A 25,699-nucleotide genomic window follows, 5' to 3' on the forward strand; every position below is an offset into this window, starting at 1 on the left:
CTTCCCTGGTGGTCCAGTGGTTAAGAGTCTGCCTTGCAATGGAGGGAACACAGGGTACTATCCCTGGTTCCAGAAGATTCCACAGCAACTAAGCCCATGTGCCGCAACTACTGAGCAAGTGCTCAAGAGCCTGTGCTCCACAAGAAAAGCCACCACCGTGAGAAGCCAGCGCACAGCAAAGATTAGCACCTGCTTGCTGCAACTGGAGAGAGCTCGCATGCAGCAACCAAGACCCATCACGGCCAATCAATAAATAAATCTTTTAAAAAAAGATTGGAATTGGATGTTTTAGAAACAAGAATGACAGCTGAAAGATGTTCAGAAACTACTAGAAACTCATCTCACTCATGATGAGATGATGGCTGAGGAATCCTCTCCAGCCTTAGGTGATGAGATGATGGCTGAGGAATCCTCTCCAGCCTTAGGTGATGAGATGATGGCTGAGGAATCCTCTCCAGCCTTAGGACGTCTCCCATCTCTCCTCCCATAGATGCTCACCCCCCCACACAACCCCACCTGGCGCAGTCTGTATGCCAGGTGTGTGCCCCCCCACCTTTAAGCATCATCTGGCTTTCACCTAGCAAAAGTCCCAGACAGAGAAGAAAAATACTAAATCTCTGGATTCCTTTTGAAAACTGGAGAGAAAACCATGATGAGCACAAACATAAGTTCATTTTTAATATATTATCCAGCCCCCCACTCATGCCCACAGAAACAGACAGGTGTGCAAAGGCTCAATGCATTTATATCAGCGTGTTTTCAAACCATGGCCATGACTCAGTTTCCCTTGGGTGCCTCATGACTCACTGTTCCAGGTACCTCTTGCTGTGCAACAGAGGACTCCAAAACTTAGTCACTTAAAATAATTATTTTATTTTTAATTAACAATTCACTGGTGAATATTATTTTATTGTAATATTATTGATTTAGTCAGTTACTCATTTTGTGAGTCAGGAATTCAGTAATGGCTTTTCTGGTGTCACACAGCATTAAAGGAACTCAAGCAGGGGTATTCAGCAGGTGGATCTGCCAGTCTGGAAATCTAAAACAGATTCACTCACAGCTTTTCTGGAGTCCTGGCAGGGATGGCTGGGAGCCTGGGCTTGCCTAGAAGTCTGAGCCCCTCTGGGACTCTAAACTCTATGTGTCTACAGGTAGCCCCAGTACAGCAGGTCTCAGAGTAATCAGACTTTAAAAGCTCAAGGCCCCAAGAGAGAGTGTCCAAGAGAGGAAGAGAAAGCTGCTGGTGTCTCAAGCCTTGGTCCAGAAACTGGAATCTCATCACCTCTCTTACATTCTTCTGGGTTAAGCAGTCCCAGGGCCCACCTGGATACAAGAAGCAGGGACAGATCTCAGCTTCCAATAAAAAGAACAGCAAGCAATTTGTGCTCATCTTTTATTTGCCACACTGATGTTTTTCATTAATATAACAATTTAAAATGACAGGATTTAGGACTTCTCTAGTGGTGAAGAATATGCCTTCCAATGGAGGAGACACAGGTTCAATCCCTGGTCAGAAAACTAAGGTCCCACAAGCCTCAGAGTAACTCAGCCTCGAACTGCAACTAGAGAGCCCACATGCCACAGTGAAGACCCAGTGTGGCCAATAAACACATAAATAACAGGATTCCCAACTTAGTCTACAGATTCAACGCAATCTAATCAAAATCCTGGTACATTATTTCATGGCTATCAACAAACCGATTCTAAAGTTTATATGGAGAGGCAAAAAATCCTCAATAGCCAACTCAATATTGAAGGAGAGGAACAAAGGGGGAGAACTGACAATACCCAGCTTCCAGACTTAATGCAAAGCTACGGTAATCAAGACACAGTGTGGTACTGGCAAAGGGACAGACAGACAGGTTAGTGGAATAGAATAAAGAGCCCAGAAGCAAACCCACATAAATACAGTCAGTGGATCTTTGACAAAGAAGCAAAGGAAATGCAATGAAGAAAAGACAGTCTTTTCAACAAATGAAGCTGGAACAACTAGATATACACATCCAAAAAAAAAAAAAAAGAATCTAGACACAGATCTTACATATTTCACAAAAAAATAACTCAAAATGGGTCACAAACTTAAATGTAAAATGCAAGACTAGAAAACTCCTAGAAGATGATACAGGAGGAAACCTAAATGACCTCGGGTACGGTGATGACTTTCTTGATACAATACCAAAGGCACAATCCACAAAAGGAACACTGATAAGCTAGACTTCATGAAAATTTAAAACTGCTCTGCAAAACACTGCTCTGCAAAACTGCTCTGCAAAAATGTCAAGAAAATGAGAATGCAAGCCACAGACTGGGGGAAAGATTTGCAAAAGACACATTTGATAAAGGACTGCTACTTAAAGTACACAAACACTCTCAAAACTCAAAACAACCCAATTTTTAAAATGGGCCAAAGACTTTAACAGACACGTCATCAGGGAAATGCAAATTAAAATGACAATGTGACAGCATCATATATTGGTATCTATTAGAATCTAAAACACTAACATCATCAGATACTGACAAGGACGGGGAGCCACAGGAACTCTCACTCACTGCTGGTGAGAAAGCAGAGTGGCACACCCACCCTGGAAGACAGCTGGGCAGTTTCTTACAAAACTAAACATACGCCTACCATACAACCCAGCAACTGCGCTCTTTGGTGTTTACCCAAACGACTTAAAGACACGTCCACGCAAAAACACGCAGCTAGAGAGCCTGAGTGCTGCAGTGAAGACCCAGCAAAGCCAAAATAATAAATAAATAAATGAAAGTGTAAAACAATGTCTGTTTTGAAGACAGATATTTGCCTCCCTTCCTGGGACGTCAATGTCACTAGTACTTCAATAAGTCTCCCTCCGTAGGTGCCAAGGCCACACTAACTTGCTGTTTGTGTGCAAATCTGTATTTTTGGGTTACTTTGAAGGAAGGTACCCCTGTCATGCTTGATGTTCTTTGTTTAAAGCTGTGCTGAAAACCATGCTTCTCTGGAGCAGTTTCAATGCAGGGGACACAGGTTCGATCCCTGGTCTGGTCTGGGAAGATCCCACATGCGTCACAACTACTGAAGCCCAGGCGCCCTGGAGCCCATGCTCCACAACAAGCAAGAGAAGTCATGGCAATGAGAAGCCCCATGCAGCACAACTAGAGAGTTAGTCCCCACTCGCCGCAACTAGAGAAAACGCACGCACAGCAACGAAGATCCAGTATGGCCAAAAATAAATAAATACTTTTTTTTAAAATAAAAGTTAAAAGAGAGACAATACCAAATGCAAGCCAAAATGTGCAGAGATCAGATCACTCACAGTGTTGGCCAGAATATAAAATGGTACAACCACTCTGGAGAACAGTTTGGCAGTTTCGTTAAAAATAAAAAGCCATCACTCAACCTTCAGTTGCCCCACAACATGTGAGATCTCAGCTGCTCGACCAGGGATCAAATCCGTGTCTCTTGCATTGGAAGGCAGATTCTTAACCACTGGACCACCCGGGAAGTCCCCAAACAGACATTCTTAGGGTCTGGACAATGCACACATTTCTTTAATGGTTAGAGAAAAGCAACAGTGTATGTTTGACAGGCCACAAGGCAATCTGTTCTAGTTAGCACAAAGTTCAAGCTAAACCATGTACTGTAAGTAGAATGCCTTTCCCATACCTCAGTATGTGAAAATTTCTTCCATCACTCCATTTATAGAATACTCCTGGTTAAAATTTAACCTTTTCATTGGAAAACAGTTGCTTTAGCAAGTTGTGTTAAGTTTCTTCTGTACAACAGTGTGACTCGGCAGTGAGTATACATACACCCCCTCTCTCTTGAGCCTCCCTTTCACCCCCGCTGTCCCACCCCTCCAGGTCATCACAGAGCACCGAGCAGAGCGCCCTGGGCTATAAGCAGCAGCTTCCCACCAGCTATTTCATACATGGTTGTGTATCTCTGTCACTGCCCCTCTCTCAATAGGTCCCACTCTCTCCTTCCCCTGCTGGGTCCACAATTCCATTCTCCACATCTGCATCTCTATTTTCTGTTATATAATATTCTTGAGGTGACAAAATTACAGAAATGTTGCCAGGGTCGGTCGCCAGGCGATAAAAGGACAGGATGGACTGGTAAACAAGCAGGTGTGAGCAGAAAACGGCAACAGGAGGGATTCCTGAGCTGATAGAAAGGTTCTGTATCTTGATGGCATCAATGTCAATAACTTGCCTATGATACTGAACCCTAGTCGTGCCAGATGTTTCCATGGGAGAAAACTGGGTGAAGTGTATACTGATTATTTCTTACAACTGCACATGAATCTACAATTTTCTCAAAATTAAATGCTTAATTGTTAAAAGGAAAGGCAAGCCCACACTCCAAATTCATTCAGATTCATCAGGCATAAAATTCATTAAAATTTTATAACTTCTGCTCTTCAAAAGACATCAAGAAAAGGAAAATGCAAGCCAAAGACTGGGGGGAAATCTTTGCAATGTTTGTATCCAACAAAGGACTTCTACCCACAACATTTAAAGAAGTTTTACAATATGATAAATACAATGCAATTAAAACTACAGTGAGAGAAGACTTCACAACTACTACCACTAGCATGACTAAAACTGAAAAGGCTGACAACGCTAAGTGGTAGCAGAGATGTGGAGACATTGTATATGGCTGGTGGGAACATAAAATGGTACCAGTGCTTTATAAAACTGCATGGCAGTCACACCTAGATACTTACCCGAGATATGAAAGCATGTATTCACAAAAACAGACTTATACAGGAATGCTGTTTCATAAAGCCCCAATCTAGAAACAACCCAAACACCCATCAAAGGTGAAGGATAAACCAATTGTGGCATATCTGTACAACCCAATACTATTCAGCAACAAAAAGAAACAAAATATTGATATACACAAAGACACAAATGAACCTCAAAAACATCCTGCTGAGCAAAAGCAGGCAGACACAAAAGATTACACTCTATGATTCCATTTATACAAAATTCCAGGCTAAAACTAATGTAAAGTGACAGAGAAGACCAGTGGTTGCCCAGGGCTGGGAGCAGGGAAGGAAGCTGACTGCAAAGCAGTAGGACGGATGTTTGGGCGAGTGATGAAATTTTTCTATTCTCTTGATTGTGGGCATAGGTGTACCTATCTGTCGAAATCAAACTGTACCCTGATAATGTGTTCATTTCCTTTTACATAAAATTATAACTCTATAAGGTTGATTTTTAAAAGATACAATGCTATTCTGTCTCAGATTCAACACACACACACAAAAGTACTCTGTCAACTCGCTATTAGTTTCTAAATGCTTACCTAACTCTTCCTCTCCGACAGATAACTTGACAGCTGGCAACCGGCGGTGGTCCACGAACCACAACCCTGAGGGCCACTTCCCTACCCCTCCTTGGGTTCTCCAATAAACCTTCATGCAGCCTTACTTTGCAAAACTAGGTTGGACAGCTGGGAGGCAACAACAGGGGAAAACGGAGTCCAGGGTCACTGGGTCTTGAACACCGGCTTGTGCGACAGCCGCAACACCCGGTACGTGTTGAGGCCCGGCACATCGAAGCCCGGGGACAGCCCGTGGCGGTCCAAGGGGTAGAAGTTGACCAGCTGCCCGTGCTGGGCCTCCAGGGACAGCCAGGAGTCGCCGAGCGGCAGGGCGCACGGGAACTCGCGGGCCACGTGCAGCTGGAAGACGCGGCCGTGCACGTGGCGCAGCGTGAGCGTGCGGAAGGCGGCGGGCACCAGCGCCTCCACGCGGGGCCCGAACTGGCGCAGGCGCAGCTCGCCCGCCGGCCCGGGGCGCACGTCGTAGAAGGTCAAGTTGGAGAAGGTGAAGTAGCCGGTGAAGGGGCGCGCGCTGGGCGGCGGCGCCGGGCTGAGCTCGGCACCCCGCAGGGCCCTCTCCATGGCCGGCAGGAGCACGTCGTAGGCCTGCGCCACGAGGTCGGGCCCGGGCGGCCGCGGCCCGGCCAGAAGCAGCGTGAGACCCAGGCGCAGCGGCGGCACCAGGGAGAAGGTGGCCGCGTAGCCGTCCAGCTCGCCGTCCTTGCGCACCACGCGGTAGCCCCGCTGCGCGTGGAACTCCCACGGCGTGCCCGTCTCGTTTGCGAAGTAGGCGCCTGAGCAGGCCAGCAGCGGCGCCAGCAGCGTCTTTGACGCATCCGGGCGCAGGAGCCGCTGGGGCCCGCCGCCCAGGAGCACCATGGCCAGCTTGGCCAGGTCAGCGGCAGTGGAGTACATCTGGCCCGACGGCCGGTACCAGCCCAGGTTATACAGAGGTGCCGGCCGCCCGCTGCCATAAAAGCCCACTGCCAACCGGGCGCGCACAGAAGGCGTCAGATCGAAGCCTGTGTCTGCCATCCCCAGCGGCTCCAGCACCTTCTCCAAGATCCAGCGCTGGTAGTCACCCTGGACGGTGTGAGCTGCCAAGACGTGGGCCAGAAGCGAGAAAGCCAGCGTGCTGTAATGACACCTGGAAGAGGAAGGGTGGAAGCTGGCCTGCAGCCTAGGATGGGCATCACCAGGCCCCAAATAAACCCTTCCCACTTGCTCGGATTGTCTGAAAAGCCTTCCGAGTTTCATTTTACCAGGTAGACGGGAAAGGAACCTGCTTTACGGCATTGGAGATGGTCAGACCTAGCAGAGACTTCAGAGATCATTGAATACAACTCAGTATTTATTCTACCTCTGGAAAGAGAACGGCCCAGCGAGAGGCAGAGAATTGCTCAGGGTCACACGGCAGATTGGCAAAGACCTAGTCTTAGCAGTGCACCTGGGAACGTGCTAAAACGATTCTACTTTACACATCAGTATAATTTACTTTATCAGGAAAACGAGCCTCAGACTGCTGGGATTGGGTGGCGCAAGTAATGATAGTGATCACATAGCTCAAGGATAGCAACTAGGAGGCAAGATCTCACCCCCTTCTTCCCAGCCATGGCAGACACCAATAATCAATAGGGAGTTGCTTTTCTTTCCCAGAGCAGACGCTGTTTCAGAATCTCTAAAATAGTGCCTCAGGAAGGCACGGGAATGGGTGAAAATGCACAAATCCTATTAGACATTCTTGAAGGAGCCCAGCCTCTTTTTTTTTTTTTTTTTTTTTTTTTTGCAGATAAGAAAAGTGAAGTTCACAGAAGCAGATGCTTCCTCCAAGGTTGCTCAGGAAGTTAGTGTCAGAGCTGGAAGGCGGACTCTAGCCTACAGACGGCTAAGTCTTAGATCCTTTCTTTCTTAAGAGAAGTGGGCCCTGAGGTTCAGCATTTGGAGAAACAGAGGGACAAATTTGGAAAAAGGGCACTTGCCCAGGGCCTAGAAGAGGGCATCTGAGGCAGGAGAGTGCCTGCTGTCCTCTGTCCAGCTCACAGCCCCACTGCTCCAGGAGCCCAGCTTCTCTGTTCAGTGGCTATCCCAGCTTTCCACTCCCTATCTCATCAGCATCCTGTTTATTTCCCAGCACTTGGAAAAAGCTGTATTTATCTTGTTTATTTGTTTAGCAATAAGAATGTTCACTGTTGACTGGCAAGAATGCAAACTCCATGAGAAGGCACCGAGTGGATTCGTTCGCTGCTGTTTCTCAGGTTTGCACATTCCAAGCACAGAGTGGCTGCCCAATAAATGTTGAGTTGATTCATCAAAAGAACTTGAGATTCAAACAGAACTGGATCTGGGCCCGGCTCCCCCACTGCCTTGCTCTGCCATCCGTCCATGGGCCTCAGTCTCCCCAGAGGTTATCAGGGTTATCAGTCATCCCTGAGGTCTTTCCTGGCTCTGACCACCTAGGATATGGTTACATGGGCTGTCTCCCAGGACAGGTGTGTGCCTTTGTGAGGTTCCTGGCATCGGCGCTCACCCCTCACCTCGTTCCTGGATCCGCCACCAACACGTCATCTTTGAGCAGGCTCAGGGCCTCCTGGGTGCTGCCCCTCCACAACAGCGAAGTGGAGCGGAGCCTTCGGGGCAGCCCTAGGGAGGAGCCGTGGTCAGATTTGCTGGGTCAGCGGAGGGTGGGGTGGGGGGCCCCTGGGTGCACCCCTCCCCCACCTTCCATGGGTTGAAAGATAAAATCAGCTTTAAAAAAAAAAAATCCTCTAGCATGGACTCTAGTCCTGCCTGGGTTTTGTGTCCTTTGGGTTGTTGGTTTTGTTTTGTTTTGTTTTTTCCTGCACTATGCAGCATGTGGGATCCTTAGTTCCCCAACCAGGGATCCAACCCATGTCCCTGAAATGGAAGTATGGAGTCTTAACCACTGGACCACCAGGGAAGTCCCCTGCCAGTGTTTTGTTGGGCAAGCCAGTTAACCTCTCTGAGCCAGAGTCCCCTTATCTGTAACAGGATGGAAATAATTCCCACCATGGGGCTGGTATGAGGATTCAGTGAAATAAAATGCTGAGCATGATTATCATCAACCATAGACCTTCAATTCCATAAAATGTTTGAGGTTGCTGCCCAAGTATGTCTTGTGGAACTGACTCCTCTGACCGCTTGGGGTTTTCTGATTTTGGATGTGACAGTATGGGAAGGCTCGCAGGATTAGGATCCTTCCCATCCATTCACTCAACAATAGTGTTCAAGCATTTGTTCTGTGCCAAAGGCTGTTCTGGGTGCTGGGACTCAGGGGTGAGCCACACCAAGTCCCTGCCCACGTGGAGTCTGCATTCTAGCAGAGGAGACAGACAAGAAGCAAATAAATATTCATGCAGTGGAGGGAAATAATTACATGTGTGAAAGGAGGGGTTGTTATTTTATACAAAGTGGTCAGAGGAAGGCGTCACAGGGAAAGCAACCCTTGAGCAGGTGAGACCTGGAAGAGGTGAGGGAATGAGCCACACACTTCCGTGAAGAAAGAATATCTCAGGCAGAGGGAACAGCAGATGCAAAGGCCCTGAGGCAGGAATGTTTGAGGATCCTCAGGAAACAGCCAGTGTGGCTGGAGAGGGGTGAGAAAAGGGAAGGCTTTGGAGATGAGAGAGATCGGGGGTGCAGGCACCCGACCTGTAGGGTGCTATAGGATACTAGAAGGACGTGGTCTCTTCTCTAATTGGGATGGGGCTAATTGGTTTGAGCAGAGAAAAGATATAATCTGACATATATCAGGGTAGCTTTGACTGCTATGTGAAAGCAGACTTGGGGGGTAGGGGGCAGGCAATGGCAGACACAGGGAATCCTGTAAGGAGACTTTCAAAAGTCCATGTTTAAATGATGGTGGATTGGGCAAGTGAGTAGGGGTTGGGTTCTGAACATATTTTGATAGTGGAGCCAACAGAATTTGCTACTGGAGGGGATATGGAGGGTATGGGAGTGAGTGAGAGGTTCCAGAGATAACTAAGGCTCTTGGCCTGAACAACTGGGGGCTGAAGTCCCAAGTCCTGGGTTTAAATTCTAACTCTAGCGCTTCTTGCTGTGTGACCACAAACCGTGTGCTTTACCTCTCTGGGCCTCTATTTGCTCACTGTAAAGTGGGCTGAAGCACCTGTATTGATCTCCCTGGGAGCTGTTGCAGGGCCTAACTAAGAATGCATGAAAAGCTCAGAATGGGAGAAAGCTCCAGATTAGGGTGAAGGTCAATCATAAAAGACCCTGGGAGCCTATAAATTACCCAGGCAGCCCTGTGGTCAGCTGGTCCCTTTGGGACTGAGAGGACATGTAGGGAGTTTTTTTTTTTTCATTTATTTTTATTAGTTGGAGGCTAATTACTTTACAATATTGTAGTGGTTTTTGCCATACATTGACATGAATCAGCCATGGATTTACATGTGTTCCTGTGGTGGGTTCCTTGGCTATAGGTGAAGAAGAGTCTACAATGTACCCCTAGAGGGAGCCCTAGGGTCAGGTTATAACCAGGAGTGGATTTAATAGGAGGTTCGTGGAGCAAAAGCCTGACGCCTTCCAAGGCCTGTAGATAAGTTTGAATTTATAGTATTTTTAAAGTGAAAGTGAAAGTCGCTCAGTCGTGTCTCACTCTTTGTGACCCCATGGACTATACAGTCCATGGAATTCTCCAGGCCAGAATATTGGAGTGAGCAGCCTTGCCCTTCTCCAGGGGATCTTCCTAACCCAGGGATCAAACCCAGGTCTCCCACATTGCAGGCAGATCCTTTACTGACTGAGCCACAGGGGAAGCCCAAGGATACTGGAGTGGGTAGCCTATCCCTTCTCCAGCGGATCTTCTCGACCCAGGAGTCGAACCGGAGTCTTCTGCATTGCGGGAGGATTCTTTACCAACTGAGCTATCAGGGACGTCCTGAGCTATCAGGGAATATTTTTAAAGAGGACCCTAAAATGGTATCAGGCCCCAATAAACCTAGGTCTACTCCTGACTGTAATAACCAGAGCTACATTGGCAAGTACCTGCTGTCAGCTAAGTGCTTCACATTCATTAGCACACTTAATTCCTCAAAATAGCATGAACTGGTCATTTTACAGAGGAGAAAAACAAGGCTCAGAGAGGTTATGTGACTTGCCCAAAATCACACAACTAGGAGGCAGAGTTAGAATTTCAGTGCTTGTGCCCTTAGCCACTGGGCCACCCTCCCCTGATCGTGTTCTCCCTAGGCAATTTCAGGAGGTTGCATTCTCTGGCTGAGCCTCAGGTTCACCATCCACTAATGGGAGCGAAAACCAGCCATGTCCATAGATTGAGACCTCAGACCTGAACACACTTTGTCAAATGCTGAAATAGTAGGCACTTGTGATGAATTCCTACCATCAGATGGGTTGACGACTGAAAATTTGAACAATAGAAGGCATTTCGGGGTGGTGCATGTAGTGCCTGCCTTCTCCCCCTTGGCTGGGGCAGTCACCACAGACCACGGACCCCCTCCCACCCATTCCTGCCCAATTCCTGTCCACTGCTTTTGTCTTCCAGCATCCCAGCCTGCCCTTGCCCTTCCACCGTGGAGACTTCATCTTGGCTTGTTAGCACATCTTTTATCATTATTCTTTTTATTTAGTTTTTAATAAATAGTTCATTTACATGATTCAAAATCCCAAAGACCCCAAAGGGTATACAATGAAAAGTGTTCCTCCCCCTCTTCTCCCTAGCCACCAAGTTCCTCTCCTTGGAGGCAACCCAATGGTTTAATTCCTATTCTCCTTCCAAAGATGGGTGATGCATGTTCATATATATACATAGACACACACACATAATGTATATGTATATGTATACATGTCATGTGATATGTACATTATACATGGAAACAGAGCGGAGGGTGGGCCCAGCCTGGCTGGGTGAGAACATGCTTCTTGGTGCCCCTACCTGAAATGGTTTGGGCTAAGCTAGGTCAAGTTCAGAGTCACTCACCCGACAGCTGGCTGGCCATCCTTCGGAGGGTGACAGGTGAAGGCCTCGGGGCTGGGCCCACCTCCTCCAGCCCATCCACCAGACTCTTTTGTTGGGGGGCTGATGTCATACCCAGTGGGTTGTTAATGGTGAAGGCGCTGGCGTACCGCTCCAGAGGGTCATCCAGAGAGGCCACGGTGCCCTCTTCCCACAGGCGGTACAGCATCAGGACAGGAAAGATCTTGGAGACGCTGGAGATCCTGGGCAATGAGAGGCATAAGGGTGCAGCGGGCATCGTTGGCTCCACAGCCCACCTCCACCCTGCACCGCCAGCCTCCAACTTTCTGGTGTCATCAGGAACGCGCTGTGTGTATGTGAGCTCAGCCGCTTCAGTCGCGTCTGACTCTTTCAACGCCACGGACTGTAACCCACCAGGCTCCTCTGTCCATGGGATTCTCCAGGCAAGAATACTGGAGTGGGTTGCCATGCCCTCCACCAGGGGATCTTCCTGACCTAGGGATCAAACTTGTGTCTTCTGCATCTCCTGTATTGCAGCCAGATTCTTTACCCACTGAGCCACCTGAGAAGCCCAGGAAAGCACTGAGTCCACCCTTATTCACCGTATCAGGTGGAAATCCACAAGCCTCTGTGGAATGCCATTGAGATGCTTGAGAACATAGCAGAGGCAATGAGGCTGGGCCGGAGGGATACCCATTGACCACCTCCTCCTGCACCAGGCCCTCACCAGGAACTCCCCACTCTGGGACAGACCCGAGTTGGGATCATACCTCTGCCTCTCACCAGCTGAGTTTCCTTGGAAAAAATACTTGACTTTTCTGAGATTTAATTTCATTGTCTTGTCTCATGGATTTTAGAAAGGATGGAACAAGATTATGCATGCAAGGTGCTTAGCAACATCCCTGGCAGGTAGTAAGTGCTCAGTAGGTGATTTGTTATTGTTTAGTCACTCAGTCGTGTCCGACTTGCGACCCCATGGACTGTAGCCCACTAGGCTCCTGTGTCCATGGGATTTCCCAGACAAGAATACTGGAGTGGATTGCCATTTCTTTCTCAATGGGATCTTCCTGACCCAGGGATCAAACCAGTGTCTTCTGCTTGGCAAGCAGATTCTTTATCCCTAAGCTACCAGAGAAGCCCTCAATAGGTGATAGCAAATATTTTTTGCCCCTTGGCTGGCACATAGCAGGTGCAGCGTGACTGAAACTCCTGTAATCCTCACAAGTATCCCTAGGCGCAAATGTATTCACTTAGCACTGTGAGGGCCGAGGATCCTACAGGTAGCACCCAGGAGGGGAGACTCTGGGTGTGTCCCAAGTTACTTCCATCTGGACCACTGCTGCTGACTGTCAGAAACCTGGCTGGGGGACCCAGGAACAAGTTACAGCTCCTTTGTGTCACTTGGAAGGGGGGTAGGGTGGAACACACGGGGGTCTTTTCCAGTTTGGGAGTTTTGAGGCTAAGGACTCTCCCAAAGGGATTCCTTTCTGAGCTGTTACCCTGTGGCGTGATGTTAGGCCCTCACTGGTCCACTCTGGACCTCACTGTTAGCCTGTGGTGTGATGTTAGACCCTCACTGGGCCACTCTGGACCTCAGTCTCCTCGCCTATGAAATTACCAAGACTTAAGAAAGGGCCCTGGTAGCTCAGATCCGCCCCCCCCAACCCAGTCATAATTCTCATGAGTCCTCCTGCCTCCCAAGTCCGCCTGGTCCTCCCATCCCTCGCCCCCGCCACAGGACCCCCAGCTGACCGGTACATGGTGTACTCATTGGGGGGCCCAGAAGCCGGGTCTGAACCGTTCTTCTTCCCGAAGTTCCCAGTCCAGAGCACCGTGTCATTGTGGATGACAACTGCAGACATGGCAGCCAGGCCCGGGGCAGACAGGGCCTGGCGGAGGATCCTGTCCACCTGGGAAGAGACGAGCGGGCGGCTTAGAGCACACGTGTCCTTCTCCCCACCAGGCCCTTCCACCGCCACCCCCTGCACACAGCACCCACTGTCTAGCTCCCCTCTGACCTCCCTGCCAGCGGCTGGAAGGGAGCCCCAGTGAGCCTCCAGACCTTGGGCTGTCAAACTATCTCCCATGGGGTCGGCCACCACCCACCTGCAATCAAAGCAGATCCCCTGGAATCTGTTTTGTATATAAGGTTTCCTTGTAAGATTTTCGTTCAAAGAAACATTTCCTTGGAAATATATAAGAAGAAGGAGGGGTTAAGACCTAATCAAACCCTTGTCTGATGCCCTAGAAAACCTTCAGTAGGCCTCATCTTGGGCTTTCCCTGGTTGCTCAGTGGTCAAGAATCTGCCTGCAGTGCAGGAGATGTGGGTTCGAGCCCTGGGTCGGGAAGATCCCCTGGAGAAGAAAATGGCAACCCACTCCAGTATTCTTGGGAAATCCCATGGACAAAGCAGTCCATGGAGTCACCAGGAGTCAGATACAACTTAGCAACTGAACAACAGCAAAAGCCTCGTCTGACCCCTAGCGTTGGAGAATTCAGTATTTGTAGAGGGCCCCTAATGCTCTCTTTGAACATTTGTTGGAAATATTAATACTTCATTATTTTCGGTGATGAAGTTTAATGATGATTAACTGCTAACACTTATTGGACATTTAGAATGTGCCAGACACAATACAAAATGATGTTCATATCTTGTCTTGCTTAATCCTCATAATAAGTCAGTGCTGATTTCCCCCCTAGTTTTACAGGTGAGAAAATCTGAGATATGAAGCCACTTGCCCCAGTGGCTCATGACAGGGAAATCAGGATTGGAACCCAATGCTCATTCCAGCATCTCCTGGCCAAGAGATTTGACATTCTCTGAACTGAATTCAGTCTACCTGTAGTTTCCACCCCTGTACTAACTTTTCCTCTAATTTATGTATTTTTGGCTGCGCTGGGTCTCTGTGGCCGGGAGGGCTTTCTCTCGTTGCAGCGAGCAAAGGCTCCTCTCTAGTTGCGGTGCTCTGGCTTCTCACTGCGGCAGCCTCTCTTGTTGGGAAGGATGGGCTCTAGGCTCATGGGCTCTGTTGCTCCCTGGCCTGTGGGATCTTCCCGGACCGTGTCTCCTGCACTGGCAGGCGTATTCTTAACCACTGGACCACCAGGGAAGCCCACCTGTGCTAACTTTGCCGCAGTTTCCTCCTCTTTAGCTAGGGTTTCACACGGTGATAACATAAAGGGAAGTTAGCACACTGCAAGGCATACGCCAGTTCTCACGAGAAGGCAGCTACAGTTATTATTGTTGATGTATTTTTTTAAATTAGTATCACCCCTGGGAGGCAGTACTTCTGCTCTGTCTCCCTCACAAAAGCTTCTTGTGTATTTGCAGGCAGGGACTGTGTCTCTCTGCACTGGCCTATGCCTGCTGTTACGTGAACACATCATCCTCCTTTCCTTCATCTGTCCCACAGACTGAATTTCAAACCCTTCCCCACCGCTGCCAGGCTGTGTGACCCAGGCTGCTGCACATATACTCCTTTTTAAAAATTTTTACATAGTAGCATATTGGAGAAGGAAATGGCAGCCCACTCCAGTGTTCTTGCCTGGAGAATCCCAGGGACGGGAGCCTGGTGGGCTGCCATCTATGGGGTCGCACAGAGTCGGACATGATTGACATGACGCAGCAGCAGCGGGTATATATGCCAACGCCAGTCTCCCCGTTCATCCCATCCCCTTTATCCTCCTTGGTCTCCATACGTTTGGTTTGTATTCCACGTCTGTGTCTCTGTTTCTGCTTTGCAGATAAGTTCATCTGTATCATTTTTCTAGATTCCACTTTCTGATCTTTATGTCTCTGAAGGTGAGATCAAGTCAGTCAATCGTAAAGGAGATCAGTCCTGAATATTCATCAGAAGGACTGATGCTGAAGCTGAGGCTCCAATACTTTGGCCACCTGATGCGAAGAACTGAGTCACTGGAAAAGACCCTGATGCTGGGGAAAATTGAAGGTGGGAGGAGAAGGGGACGACAGAGGATGAGATGGTTGGATGGCATCACCGACTCAATGGACATGAGTTTGAGTAATCTCCGGGAGTTGGTGATGGACAGGGAGGCCTGGCGTGCTGCAGTCCGTGGGGTCACAAAGAGTCAGACACAACTGAGCGACTGAACTGACTGAAGGTGTGTGACCCAAGTGACGGGGGTCTCAGTGGCACAGACTAGACCTGACTGACAGCGCCCTCTAGTGTCAGGCCATCCTGCGATGGTAAGTGTAATGGGCGGTTGTTCTTGTCCTTGTGTCCAACTCTTTACGACCCCAGGGACTGCGGCACACCAGGCTCCTCTGTCCTTCACTATCTCCCAGAGTTTGCTCAGATTCGTGTCTGTTGAGTCGGTGATGCTATCTATCTCATCCTCTGCCACCCCCTTCTCCTTTTGCCTTCCATCTTTTCCAGCATCAAGGTCTTTTCCAATGAGTCAGCTCTTCGCATCAGGTGGCCAAAATATTGTAGCTTCAGCTTCAACATCAGTCCTTCCAATGAGAATTCAGGATTGATTTCCTTTAGGGCTGACTGGTTTGATCTCCTTGCAGTCCAAGGGACTCTCAAGAGTCTTCTCCAGCCCCACAATTAGAAAGCATCAGTTCTTCGGCGCTCAGCCTTCTTTATGGCCCAACTCTCACATCTATACATGACTACTGGAAAAGCCATATCTTTGACTAGGTGGGCGTTTGTTGGCAAAGTGATGTCTCTGCTTTTTAATACACTGTCTAGGTTTGTCACAGTTTTTTTTCCAAGGAGCAAGCATGTTTTAATTTCATGGAGTGTCTTTAATCATATTACAATAGCTCTGTGATCCTCCCCACCTCATCTTTCTCCACCTCCAGTTATGGCCCCCACTAGGCTGAATTTCCTCATAATTTTCTACATGTGTCTCCTACTGACTTTGCTGCCTCTGGGCCTTTGCACATGCTGTTCCCTCTATCTGGAACACACCATTCACACCCCCAAGCTCCCTTACTATATACACACATAACCTCTGGGTATCTCCTACCTGCTCAGCTCTCAGTTTAGACACCACTTCCTCCAGAAGTGTTCCATGACTCCAAGTCCCATGACCCCTAAACTTTCCCTGTCCTCACTCTTGCCCTTGTGATAAATACTTATTATGTTGACTGTTCTCTTCATTCCAGACTAGTAGCTCCTTCAGAGCGGAACAGGGTCTTCTTTCTGCCATATCGCTGGTGTGTAGGACAGAGCAAGTGCTCAAGAATTATACACTGAATGAATGAATGCCACTATCAGTGCAGAGGGCGTGCCCTCCCCTTCCTCAGCCTGGCCTGGTGCACAGAGTCAGTTCTCTCCTGGGTCATCACTGACCTTTTCCAGGGCCTCCTTCAACACAGGGAGGGGATGGGCCAGGGGCACAGGCTCAGGGTGCTGGGGACACATCCTCACGGGGGCAGAGGTCACCTCTGGTCCCAAGGAACCTGGAGGGAACATCACAAAATGAGAGAAGGACAGAAATCAGGATAGGAGTCTAGGGGTCATTGTAGAGGAGGTGGGAAGGTGGCAGCAAGTGCCAGGCTCATGCCCTAGGACCAGCCCTCCACCTGGCACCCCCTGACCACAAGGTACCAGCCCTGGGCAGTCAAGAGCAAAAGGCAGAGCCTGCCTGGGAGGAAACAGCTCAGTCCCAAACTCACCACCTGCGGCTTGGCCTTCGAGAGACCAGTCAGGCCACAGGTGCCCATTGGCAGCCCTTCTGTCTCATATGACCAGCCTCCTCCCTCTGTAGAGTCAGCAGACTTAGGTTCCAGCTCCGAGGGGCAGCCACAGCAACATCTCTCTCTGTCCCCCTTTCTCCAGCTCTGATTATATATCTGGATGGAGAAGTGGACTCAGGGCTGAGGCTTCAGGCTTAAACCACCAGGAAGGACTCATTCCATCCCCAGAGCAGTGCGTCTGGGCATCCGGGTTTGAGCCCCATCCTGCTTTTATCCTGGTGTATGCTTCCTTGCAACCTCAGAGGGAAGGTATGGAACTTGGCAGGACAGGACTCAGGCTTGAGACCATCTCTACGGCCCCCGGACCTCCCCGCATCCTTTAAGGATGGTGTGGGGTGGTAAGAATGAGAACCCCCCAGGACCACCTTTTCCTAAACCTTCCAGGGACGTCCCTGGTGGTCCAGTGGTTAAGACTGCACTTCCACTGCAGGAGATGCAGTTTCGAGCCCTGGTTGGGGAACGAAGACTCTGCATATTGTGTAATGCAGCCAAAAAACAATAAAAAATTATTATTTTTTTAATGTGCCAGCAGGTCTTGTGTCTGGTGAGATGCTTTGGAGAAAAAAAAAAAAGTTCACTTAAATAAATAAACCTTCCACTGCCTCCCAAGACCACTCAGAACTGGGAGAAGGCTCCCTGAGGTTCACAGTGGCTACAAGCTCTTGAGACCCTCCCACCTCCTGAATCAGAGGGGCTGTGTGACTTGTTTTGGCAGAAAGAATGAGGTTGAATTGATTGTGCACCTCCCAAAGCTAGACCTTAATCCGCCTTTGCTGTTTTGGAACACTTCCCTCTCGTGGACAAGCCTGGGATAGCGACCTTGAGAGGGAAAATCCACATGGGGGAGAGGTCCACTGAACTTGCTTGCATTGGAGAACCCAGGTTAGACCAGCAGGAGAACTGCCAGCCAGCGCATAGAATCATGAGAGATGATAGATCACTGTTTGAAGCCAGTAAGTTTAGGTGGTTTGTTACCCAGCATCAGATGATACGGTCCCAAGCAGGAAAATCACAAACCCTACAGAAGATCTCTCAATGACTTCATCCTCATTGTTATTAATAACAACCTCTCAGGTGATGCCTATGTGAGGATAAGGACGCAGATCACTGTAGTCAATGGACCCAGGATGGTTCCATAAACTGTTTCCCATTTTTGACAAATTAAGTACAAAATTGGAGAGAGAACATTTAGAAACTTTTATAGCAGTTTCTCAGAGTAATCTTGTGAATGTTGAATCTAATTACTGAAAACCTGGGCTTCTATTTTGTAGTCTTTTTCATTTATTTCCCTAATATAATTCATTTTTTAATTTATTTCATAAGGCTGGTCTGCCACAGATTGGTAGTTTGATAGTTTGAGAAGCAAGGCCCTGGAGAACAGGCCAACCTACCCTCTTGGCGACTGTTCGCTAGAGGGACTAAGAAACCCTTGATAAAGGAATTTACCCTAGAAAGAAAGGGTAGGCTGGGAGAGGAAGAAGCTGGCAAGAAAATAAAAGGAGGCATTTCTGCAAAACTCTGCAGGATTCTGGGAGCCCAGGCATTTGTAACACAGGATGACTCAGAGGAACGGAGAGAGACATTCTCCCCAACTGCAGCAGAGACCTGGGACCCTGGACCATCCGGGATCCCAGCAGGCCAATGGGCCCAGGGGTTGCTATAGCAACAGAGGGCCAGGATGTTACCTGCCCTAGAGGTTCATTTGCTGAGCCTTAACCAGCCCAGGATGCAGAGGTCAAGAAATGGCAGCTGCTGTCCATGTACACCGGCACATGTTCCTCCCAGGGTCTTAGCTGAAGCTGGAGGAATGCCTCTAAAGGGAGGTGGAGCCTGGAGATTTCACCCTGAGGGCTGAAGGCAGAGCAAGAGAAACACTGCACTTTGCGGGGGGGAGGACCCTGAGTTTTACCCCCCACCCCAGAGTCAATGGCTTAAGAAAACCCCAGGGGCATTAGGATCCTCAGGTTATACAGAAGGGCATCGAGGCACAGAAGGAGGTCCAAAGATGCACAGTTCATGAGAGCTAGAGTCTGCATGGAGGTCAGAGCTCCTGAGTCTGAATCTGTGGTCCTCCCTCAGGTCAGGAGTGGTGACTCAAAGCCCATGGGGACCATCGGGGACAGGGAACGACTCAAGGAGGCTCCGGCACTCACCAGTCTTCAGCTTGGGGAGGTAATACTGCCACAGGAAGCAGCCGGTCATGAGCACAGAGAGCACGAAGAAAAAGCTGCAGGAAGCTGGTAAGAGCCACTTCTTCTTCACTTTCAGCAGACTGAGCTGCCGGCCAGCCTGGAAGGGGAAGGGCAAGGCAGGCCCACACGGGGTCAGCACTGGGGAGGAGAGAGGGACCCCCCCGGGCCTGGCCCTTCCTATGCCTTCAGTTCAGTTCAGTTCAGTCACTCAGTCATGTCTGACTCTTTGCGACTGCATGAACCGCAGCACGCCAGGCCTCCCTGTCCATCACCAACTCCCAGAGTCTACCCAAACTCATGTTCACTGAGTTGGTGATGCCATCCAACCATCTCATCCTCTGTCATCCGCTTCTCCTCCTGCCCTCAATCTTTCCTAGCATCAGGGTCTTTTCAAATGAGTCCTATGCCTTAGGTTCACCCAGACACCAGGGGAGCCCACAGCTTGGGGTGAGTTTCGCACCTGTAAAACCAAGCACCTCCCCAGTACGGCCCCTTCGACAGCTCTGCCCCGCAGACCTCTGTGCCTCTGCCTAGCCTGTTTCCTCTGCTGGGCATGCCCTCTCTCTCCTGTGTATTTAGCGAGATATCTAAGACCACCTGAAATACCACCTCCTCCATGAAGCCTTCCCCAACTCTCCTCCCCCAGGTCCCTCCAAGGGCACTTGGCATAAGCCTCCACTGCGTGCAAATCCAGTTCTCTCTCTAGGAGAGCAGTTGTTCTACAATTATCGGTGCGATAGGGTTTGATCCCTAGGTGGGGAACTGAATCCCACATGCTGCAACTGAAAGAACCTGAAAAGAACCTGTGCACTGCAACTAAGACCCAGTGCAGCCAAATATAAATATTTTTAAAAACATTGCAGTGAAAAGGGACCTGCCCGGAAAGCTCAAGGAAGGGTGAGGCTCAGAGAAACAGGGACCTTTTCCCTCAGACAGATGGGGGGGCTGAGGAAGTGTGGCTTGGAAGGTGGGCAAGGGCAGGAAACAGGGATTATAAAATGAGACCAAGGCCTGAAGTCACACAGAGGGTGAGGAAGGCCTGGTGGGGAGGTGGGAAGGAATCTAAAGAGACAGTGCGTACTGTGACCTGGCCCCCAGGAAAAGCTACGTGTTCCCTCGAGGCCAACTTAGTCTCCTGGAAACATTTCCAGGTAGTGTTGCAGACACTGTGCTAAGCCTTTTAAGAGGTGAATCGGGCGCCCTGTTAGGTAGGTGCGTTAGTGCCCTGATGTCACAGATAAGGCTCAGAGAAGTTAAGTGACTTGCCCAAAGGCACACAGCTAGATGCAGAGCTACTCAACCAAAGTTCTTGACGAGCCTTCACAAGCATTTGTTGAAACTTCTTAATTCCAGGTGGGCAAACTGCAGTTACAGGAAGGAAAGGACCCGTCTAAAAAATGATGAACATCATATGTTAAGTGTGAGCTTTATGCCTGGCCTGTGCTGTTCAGCTAAACAAGTGTTATTTTACCACATTTCACTATCTGCTCCTGAAGTGGATTTGAGAACTTTCATTTTAGATGTGATTAAATGGGGCTCAGAGCAGTGAAGCAACTTGCTCAAGGTTGCAGAGCAAGGTGGTAGCAAAGCTGGGATTCAAATCCAACTGGCTCGACTCTCCACCTTTATATCCTAGTGCATCTTACGTCACTCTCTCTCTCTCTCTTTTTTTTTTTTTTTTAACTGCACAGGGTCTTCATTGCTGCATGTGGGGTTTCTGTAGTTGCGGTATGTGAGCTTCTCTTGTTGCAATTTGCGGGCTCTAGAGTGCAAGTTCAATAGCTGTGATACGGGCTTAGTTGCTCCCAGGTATGTGGAATCTTCCAGGACCAGGGATCGAACCTGTGTCCCCTGCACTGACAGGCGGATTCTTCACCACTGGACCATCAGGGAGGTCCTGCTTTATGTCTCTTTTGAACTATCTTCATTGCTGCTGTAACCTAAACTGTGCTGTGAAAGGACTCTTCCCTGGTCTTCCCTAACCCTCCTCTGTCCCTCCTAGGGGGCCTGCAGAACGAGAAAACTGGGAAGGAATTCAAGATTCAGACCTCTTGTCCCAGGACTGAGGGCTAGCCTGCTCTGTTTCATTTATTCATGCTTTTAACAGCCCTCTCCTGGCACCTATTAGGTGTCAGACACTGTTCCAGGCCCCCGGGGCTCAGCAGTGAGCCAGTGGCAGGATTCCTGTCTGCAGGGAGCTGGCCTGGGGGCTACCAAGGTGACTCAGTGGTAAAGAATTTGCTTGCCAATGCAGGAGACGTGAGTTTGATCCCCGGGTCAGGAAGATCCCCTGGAGAAAAAGAAATGGCAGTCCACTCCAGTATTCTTGCCTGGGAAATCCCATGGACAGAGGAGCCTGGGGGGCTACAATCTATAGGGTTGCATAGAGTCGGACACAACTTAGCAACTAAACAACAATTGTTCCAGGCCCTGGGGACTAAGCAGTGAGCCAGTGTCAGAATTCCTGTCCTCAGGGAGCTGACCTGCTGATGTCTAAGGCCTAGCCATCCTGGCTGGCCCAACTCTGCACAGTCTCCCGGCTGAGCTCCCTGCTGACCTCAGTGGCTAACCTGCTCTAGGGGCCTGGTGAGGATTTGCTCAGTGAGTGGGTAAGCATAGCACAACTCCTCTAAGAGTGAGAAACGGCCAGCTGCTGGAGAGCTGGGTCTCAACATCGGGCCTCTAGAATGTTTAATCACAGATGACACCCTTACAAAGCAAAGCCCATGTTCAAATCCAGGATACATCACCCTAAGACCCAGAAAATCCTGGGCCACTCCCAGTTTCTTCATCTGTAAGATAGGAAAGGTAGTAACCTTGCCAAGTTGTTTTGAGACAGTAGACATAGTAAGCACCTGCTATGTGTGGAGCATTACTGTAACTACTTTATGTTGCTGTTGTATTGTTGTCTAGTTGCTCAGTCGTCTTGTTTAATTGCTCAGACTCTTTTGCAACCCCATGGACTGTAGCCCGCCAGGCTTCTTCTGTCTATGGGATTTCCCAGGCAAGAATACCAGAGTGGGTTGCTATTTCCTTCTCCAGGGGATCTTCCCGACCCAGGAACCGAACTCATGTCCCCTGCATTGGCAGGCGGATTCTTTACCAACTGATCCACCAGGGAAGCTTAAAATTATTTAATTCCCATAATAGCCCATGAGATAGTATTATTACTACTACCTATAGTTTACAAGTGAGGAAGCTGAGTGTCAGGGTTGCTGAGCCCTTTACCCCAAACCACACAGTATCATGTGGCAGAGCTGGACCCTGAGCCTATACAGGTGGCTCCAGAGTCTGGCATCCTTAACACTGGGCTATTTCTGCTGCCCTTGATGAATGAGCTCACACATGTCTGCACAAACATGTGTGCTTGAATATCCATAGCAACACTACTCATAGTAGCCAAAAAATGGGAACAACCCAAAGGTCTATCCAATGATGAACACATAAAGTTAGGGATATCTAATGGAATATTATTCAGCCACAAGAAGGAATGAGGTACTACAACATCGATACACCTTGAAAACATTATAAACCCACAGCCACAAAAAGCCATGTATAATTCCCTTTAGTATAAATGTCCCTTTATATTAAATGTCCTCATATAATTCCCTTAATATCAAATGTGCAGATCCATACAGACAGAAAGTAGATGGTGGTTGCCGGTGGCTGGAGGTACAGGAGAATGATTGCTAATGGGGTACAGGTCTCTTTTGGAGGTAACGAAATTCACAGACTTGCGATGACTTGCAGAAGTCATGGGCGGTAGATGATGGAGGTGGGGTTTTAGCCCCATCCCTGTACCACCCGACCCCAACTTGTGACTGGGTTCTCTGCATGCCTGATTTGCAGCCCTCCTCTGGAGTCCGGCCTCATCTCATGTCTCTCTAGTCTCAGGATTTATTCTAGTAAACCCAAAGGTGGGGTCCATGTCTAGTGTCTAAAGGTGCTCCCCGGCTGCTCACATTCTGACTTGAAATGGCCACAGGGCATCTCTCCCCTCTCCCTTCCCAACTGGAAGATGCTCGCAGAGTAGGGCCGCAGAGCCAAACTCTCTCAAATCCCAGCCATAACACAGTTTACTCAGCTCCCTCTCCAGATGGTCTGTAGCCCAGAGACCCTCAGCTCTCTTCTCCTCACTGGCTACTCTGGGACAGACCTTACCCAGCCATTCATTCGGAATACAACCCCCAGGGGCTGGCTGTGTCCGGGGCCCAGCCCTCCTCCCTTCGGCTCACGTCTGTCCCTCATGGAGCCAGCAGGGTGATTGGAGGTCAGGCACAAGGGCTCTGGGGCCTGGCACTTGATTCTGGCTCTGTCCTTATTAGCTGTGGACAAGCTGTGGACAAATGATTTCCCCTCTGTGAGTCTCAGTTTCCCTGTCTGCATAATGGGCATGGCCATCATTCCTACACCTCATAGACTTTAGGGGAGAGTAAACGAGAAAACTACTGGCTTTTCCAGTGGTCATGTATGGATGGGAAAGTTGGACTATAAAGAAAGCTGAGCACCAAAGATTGATGCTTTTGAACTGTGGTGTTGGAGAAGACTCTTGAGAGTCCTTTGAACTGCAAGGAAATCCAACCAGTCCATCCTAAAGGAAATCAGTCCTGAATATTCACTGGAAGGACTGATGCTGAAGCTGAAACTCCAATACTTTGGCCACCTGATGAGAAGAGCTGACTCATTGGAAAAGACCCTGTTGCTGGGAAAGATTGAAGGCAGGAGGAAAAGGGGACAACAGAGGATGAGATGGTTGGATGGCATCACCAACTCAGGACATGAGTTTGAGCAAGCTCCAGGAGACTGTGAAGGACAGGGAGGCCTGCTGTGCTGCAGTCCATGGGGTCGCAAAGAGTGAGCGACTGAACTGAACTGAACTGAACTGAGAGAATGCAGGCAAAACCCCTCAAAACTAGCTACTCATGAACTGGAAGCTGACGTTGTTATAATAATTCCTCTGGGCAAGAGATGTAAACAGATCTTGTCACGGGGCTCTGGGGCTCTGAGATGCTGCTGAGCTCAGCCTCAGGGTGGGAGCAGGAGGAAAGTTTCATTGAAAAGGTGGTTGGGGCTGAGTTGGGGGCACTCCAGGCAGGCCCCCTGAGACAGAAAAAAGAGGAGGATCCATTTCCGGTTTGTTTTGAGAATCTTACAATACCCAGAAAACACCTGAAATGGTTCCCGGCCTGCAGTGCAAACTCTAGAGATGTGAGGGATGACAAGGAAGGTGATGTGGGGGTGATTTATGATTTAGGTCAATATCTGAAGCAAGACTTTGTGGGGCTATGCCTCACCTGGGTCTTCATTCTCTCCATGGCGTGCAAGATTCCAGCCCTTGAGGAGTCAGATCTATAGTCCAGGAGACCCTGTGAGTGGGGAATTTGAGTCAGTGGAGAGAAGAGAGTTCCTGGAGGCTGGAAAAGAGAAGAGGGAGCTGGAGAAACACCAGAAGACGAGGCAGGAAGACCAAGACCAGCCCTCGCAGTTCCCAGACGTGAATACATCTCCCATGTTGTCTCCACACCCCCAACCAACACCATGAGGTTTTCTAGGGTAAGGACCATGTCCCCATTTCATGAAGCTCCGTCTCAAAGGCTCAACAACAAACAAACTCAGGAAAAAACCCTGGCTGCCCAGGTCTGCCCCGTCTGTCCTGATTTCAGCACGAAAGCCCCAAACCCCTTCCGTCCGGGGGGAACCAGCACAGTTGGTCACTCTCCCCACCACTGTCTCTACCTCCAGCTCCTCCTCCCGCTTCAAACCTCAGAAACAAGCCTTGTCAGAGCCCTAGGGGCTTGCCCCCGACTCACCCTCTCCTGGCAGGCTCAGGAGGACGGGGCAGCTCTGACCTGCGCCTCCCGGAGCCCCCGTGTTCCCGGGTAAGAGGATGGCCCTGCACAAGCTCCCTGCCGGCTCCCCGGAGGCTGCCAGATGTGGCTCCGATTTCCCGGCCCTAATCCTCCGTACGCCAGGGGGATTAGTTTCTGGGGTCCCCGAGCAGCGGGGAGGGGGGCACATCTGTCAGGGAGACTGCGTGGCACCACATGACCCGAAACGCTCTGGGCCCTTGACCCGGGAATGCTCTCTCCAAGAGGCGTGTCTGCCCAGCCCCGCGTGGGTAGGAAAGGCAATGGGAACTGCCAGGAAACAGCCTCGAGTCGACCCTGGGGCCCCCCAGAACTGCCATCACCCACACCAGCTCCTCCGGCGGCCTCTGAGGGACCCTGGACTCCGAGGAACACAGTTTGAAGACCACCAGGATCAGCCTCGTTGTTGCATATTCATTCGTGTGTGTGCGTGCTCGGTCATGTCTGACTCTTGGCCACCCCATGGACCATAGCACCAGGCTCCTCTGTCCATGGGATTTTCCAGGTAAGAATACTGGAGTGGGTTGTCATTTCCTTCTCTAGGGGATATTCTCAACCCAGGGGTCGAATCTCATCTCCTGCATTGGCAGGCAGATTCTTTACCGCTGAGTCACCTGGGA

The 25,699-nt window shown here is 49.5% G+C and overlaps 1 protein-coding gene across 1 annotated transcript; it reads right to left on the reverse strand.

Annotated features, from left to right (window-relative positions):
• Window positions 1–1,221: 1,221 nt before the first annotated feature.
• LACTBL1 (lactamase beta like 1) lies at window positions 1,222–24,626 on the reverse strand. Its single transcript, XM_043910637.1, has 8 exons — window positions 24,507–24,626; window positions 19,174–19,309; window positions 16,614–16,723; window positions 13,044–13,201; window positions 11,295–11,533; window positions 7,852–7,957; window positions 5,300–6,464; window positions 1,222–1,326 (listed from the first exon to the last, which is right to left on the reverse strand). Exons 1-7 carry the CDS (start codon window positions 24,525–24,527, stop codon window positions 5,483–5,485), a joined length of 1,752 nt encoding a protein of 583 aa, XP_043766572.1. The 5' UTR covers window positions 24,528–24,626; the 3' UTR covers window positions 1,222–1,326; window positions 5,300–5,482.
• Between the last annotated feature and the right edge of the window lie 1,073 nt (window positions 24,627–25,699).

This window comes from Cervus elaphus, chromosome 8 (genome assembly GCF_910594005.1).
Source record: "Cervus elaphus chromosome 8, mCerEla1.1, whole genome shotgun sequence".
Taxonomy (NCBI): domain Eukaryota; kingdom Metazoa; phylum Chordata; class Mammalia; order Artiodactyla; family Cervidae; genus Cervus; species Cervus elaphus.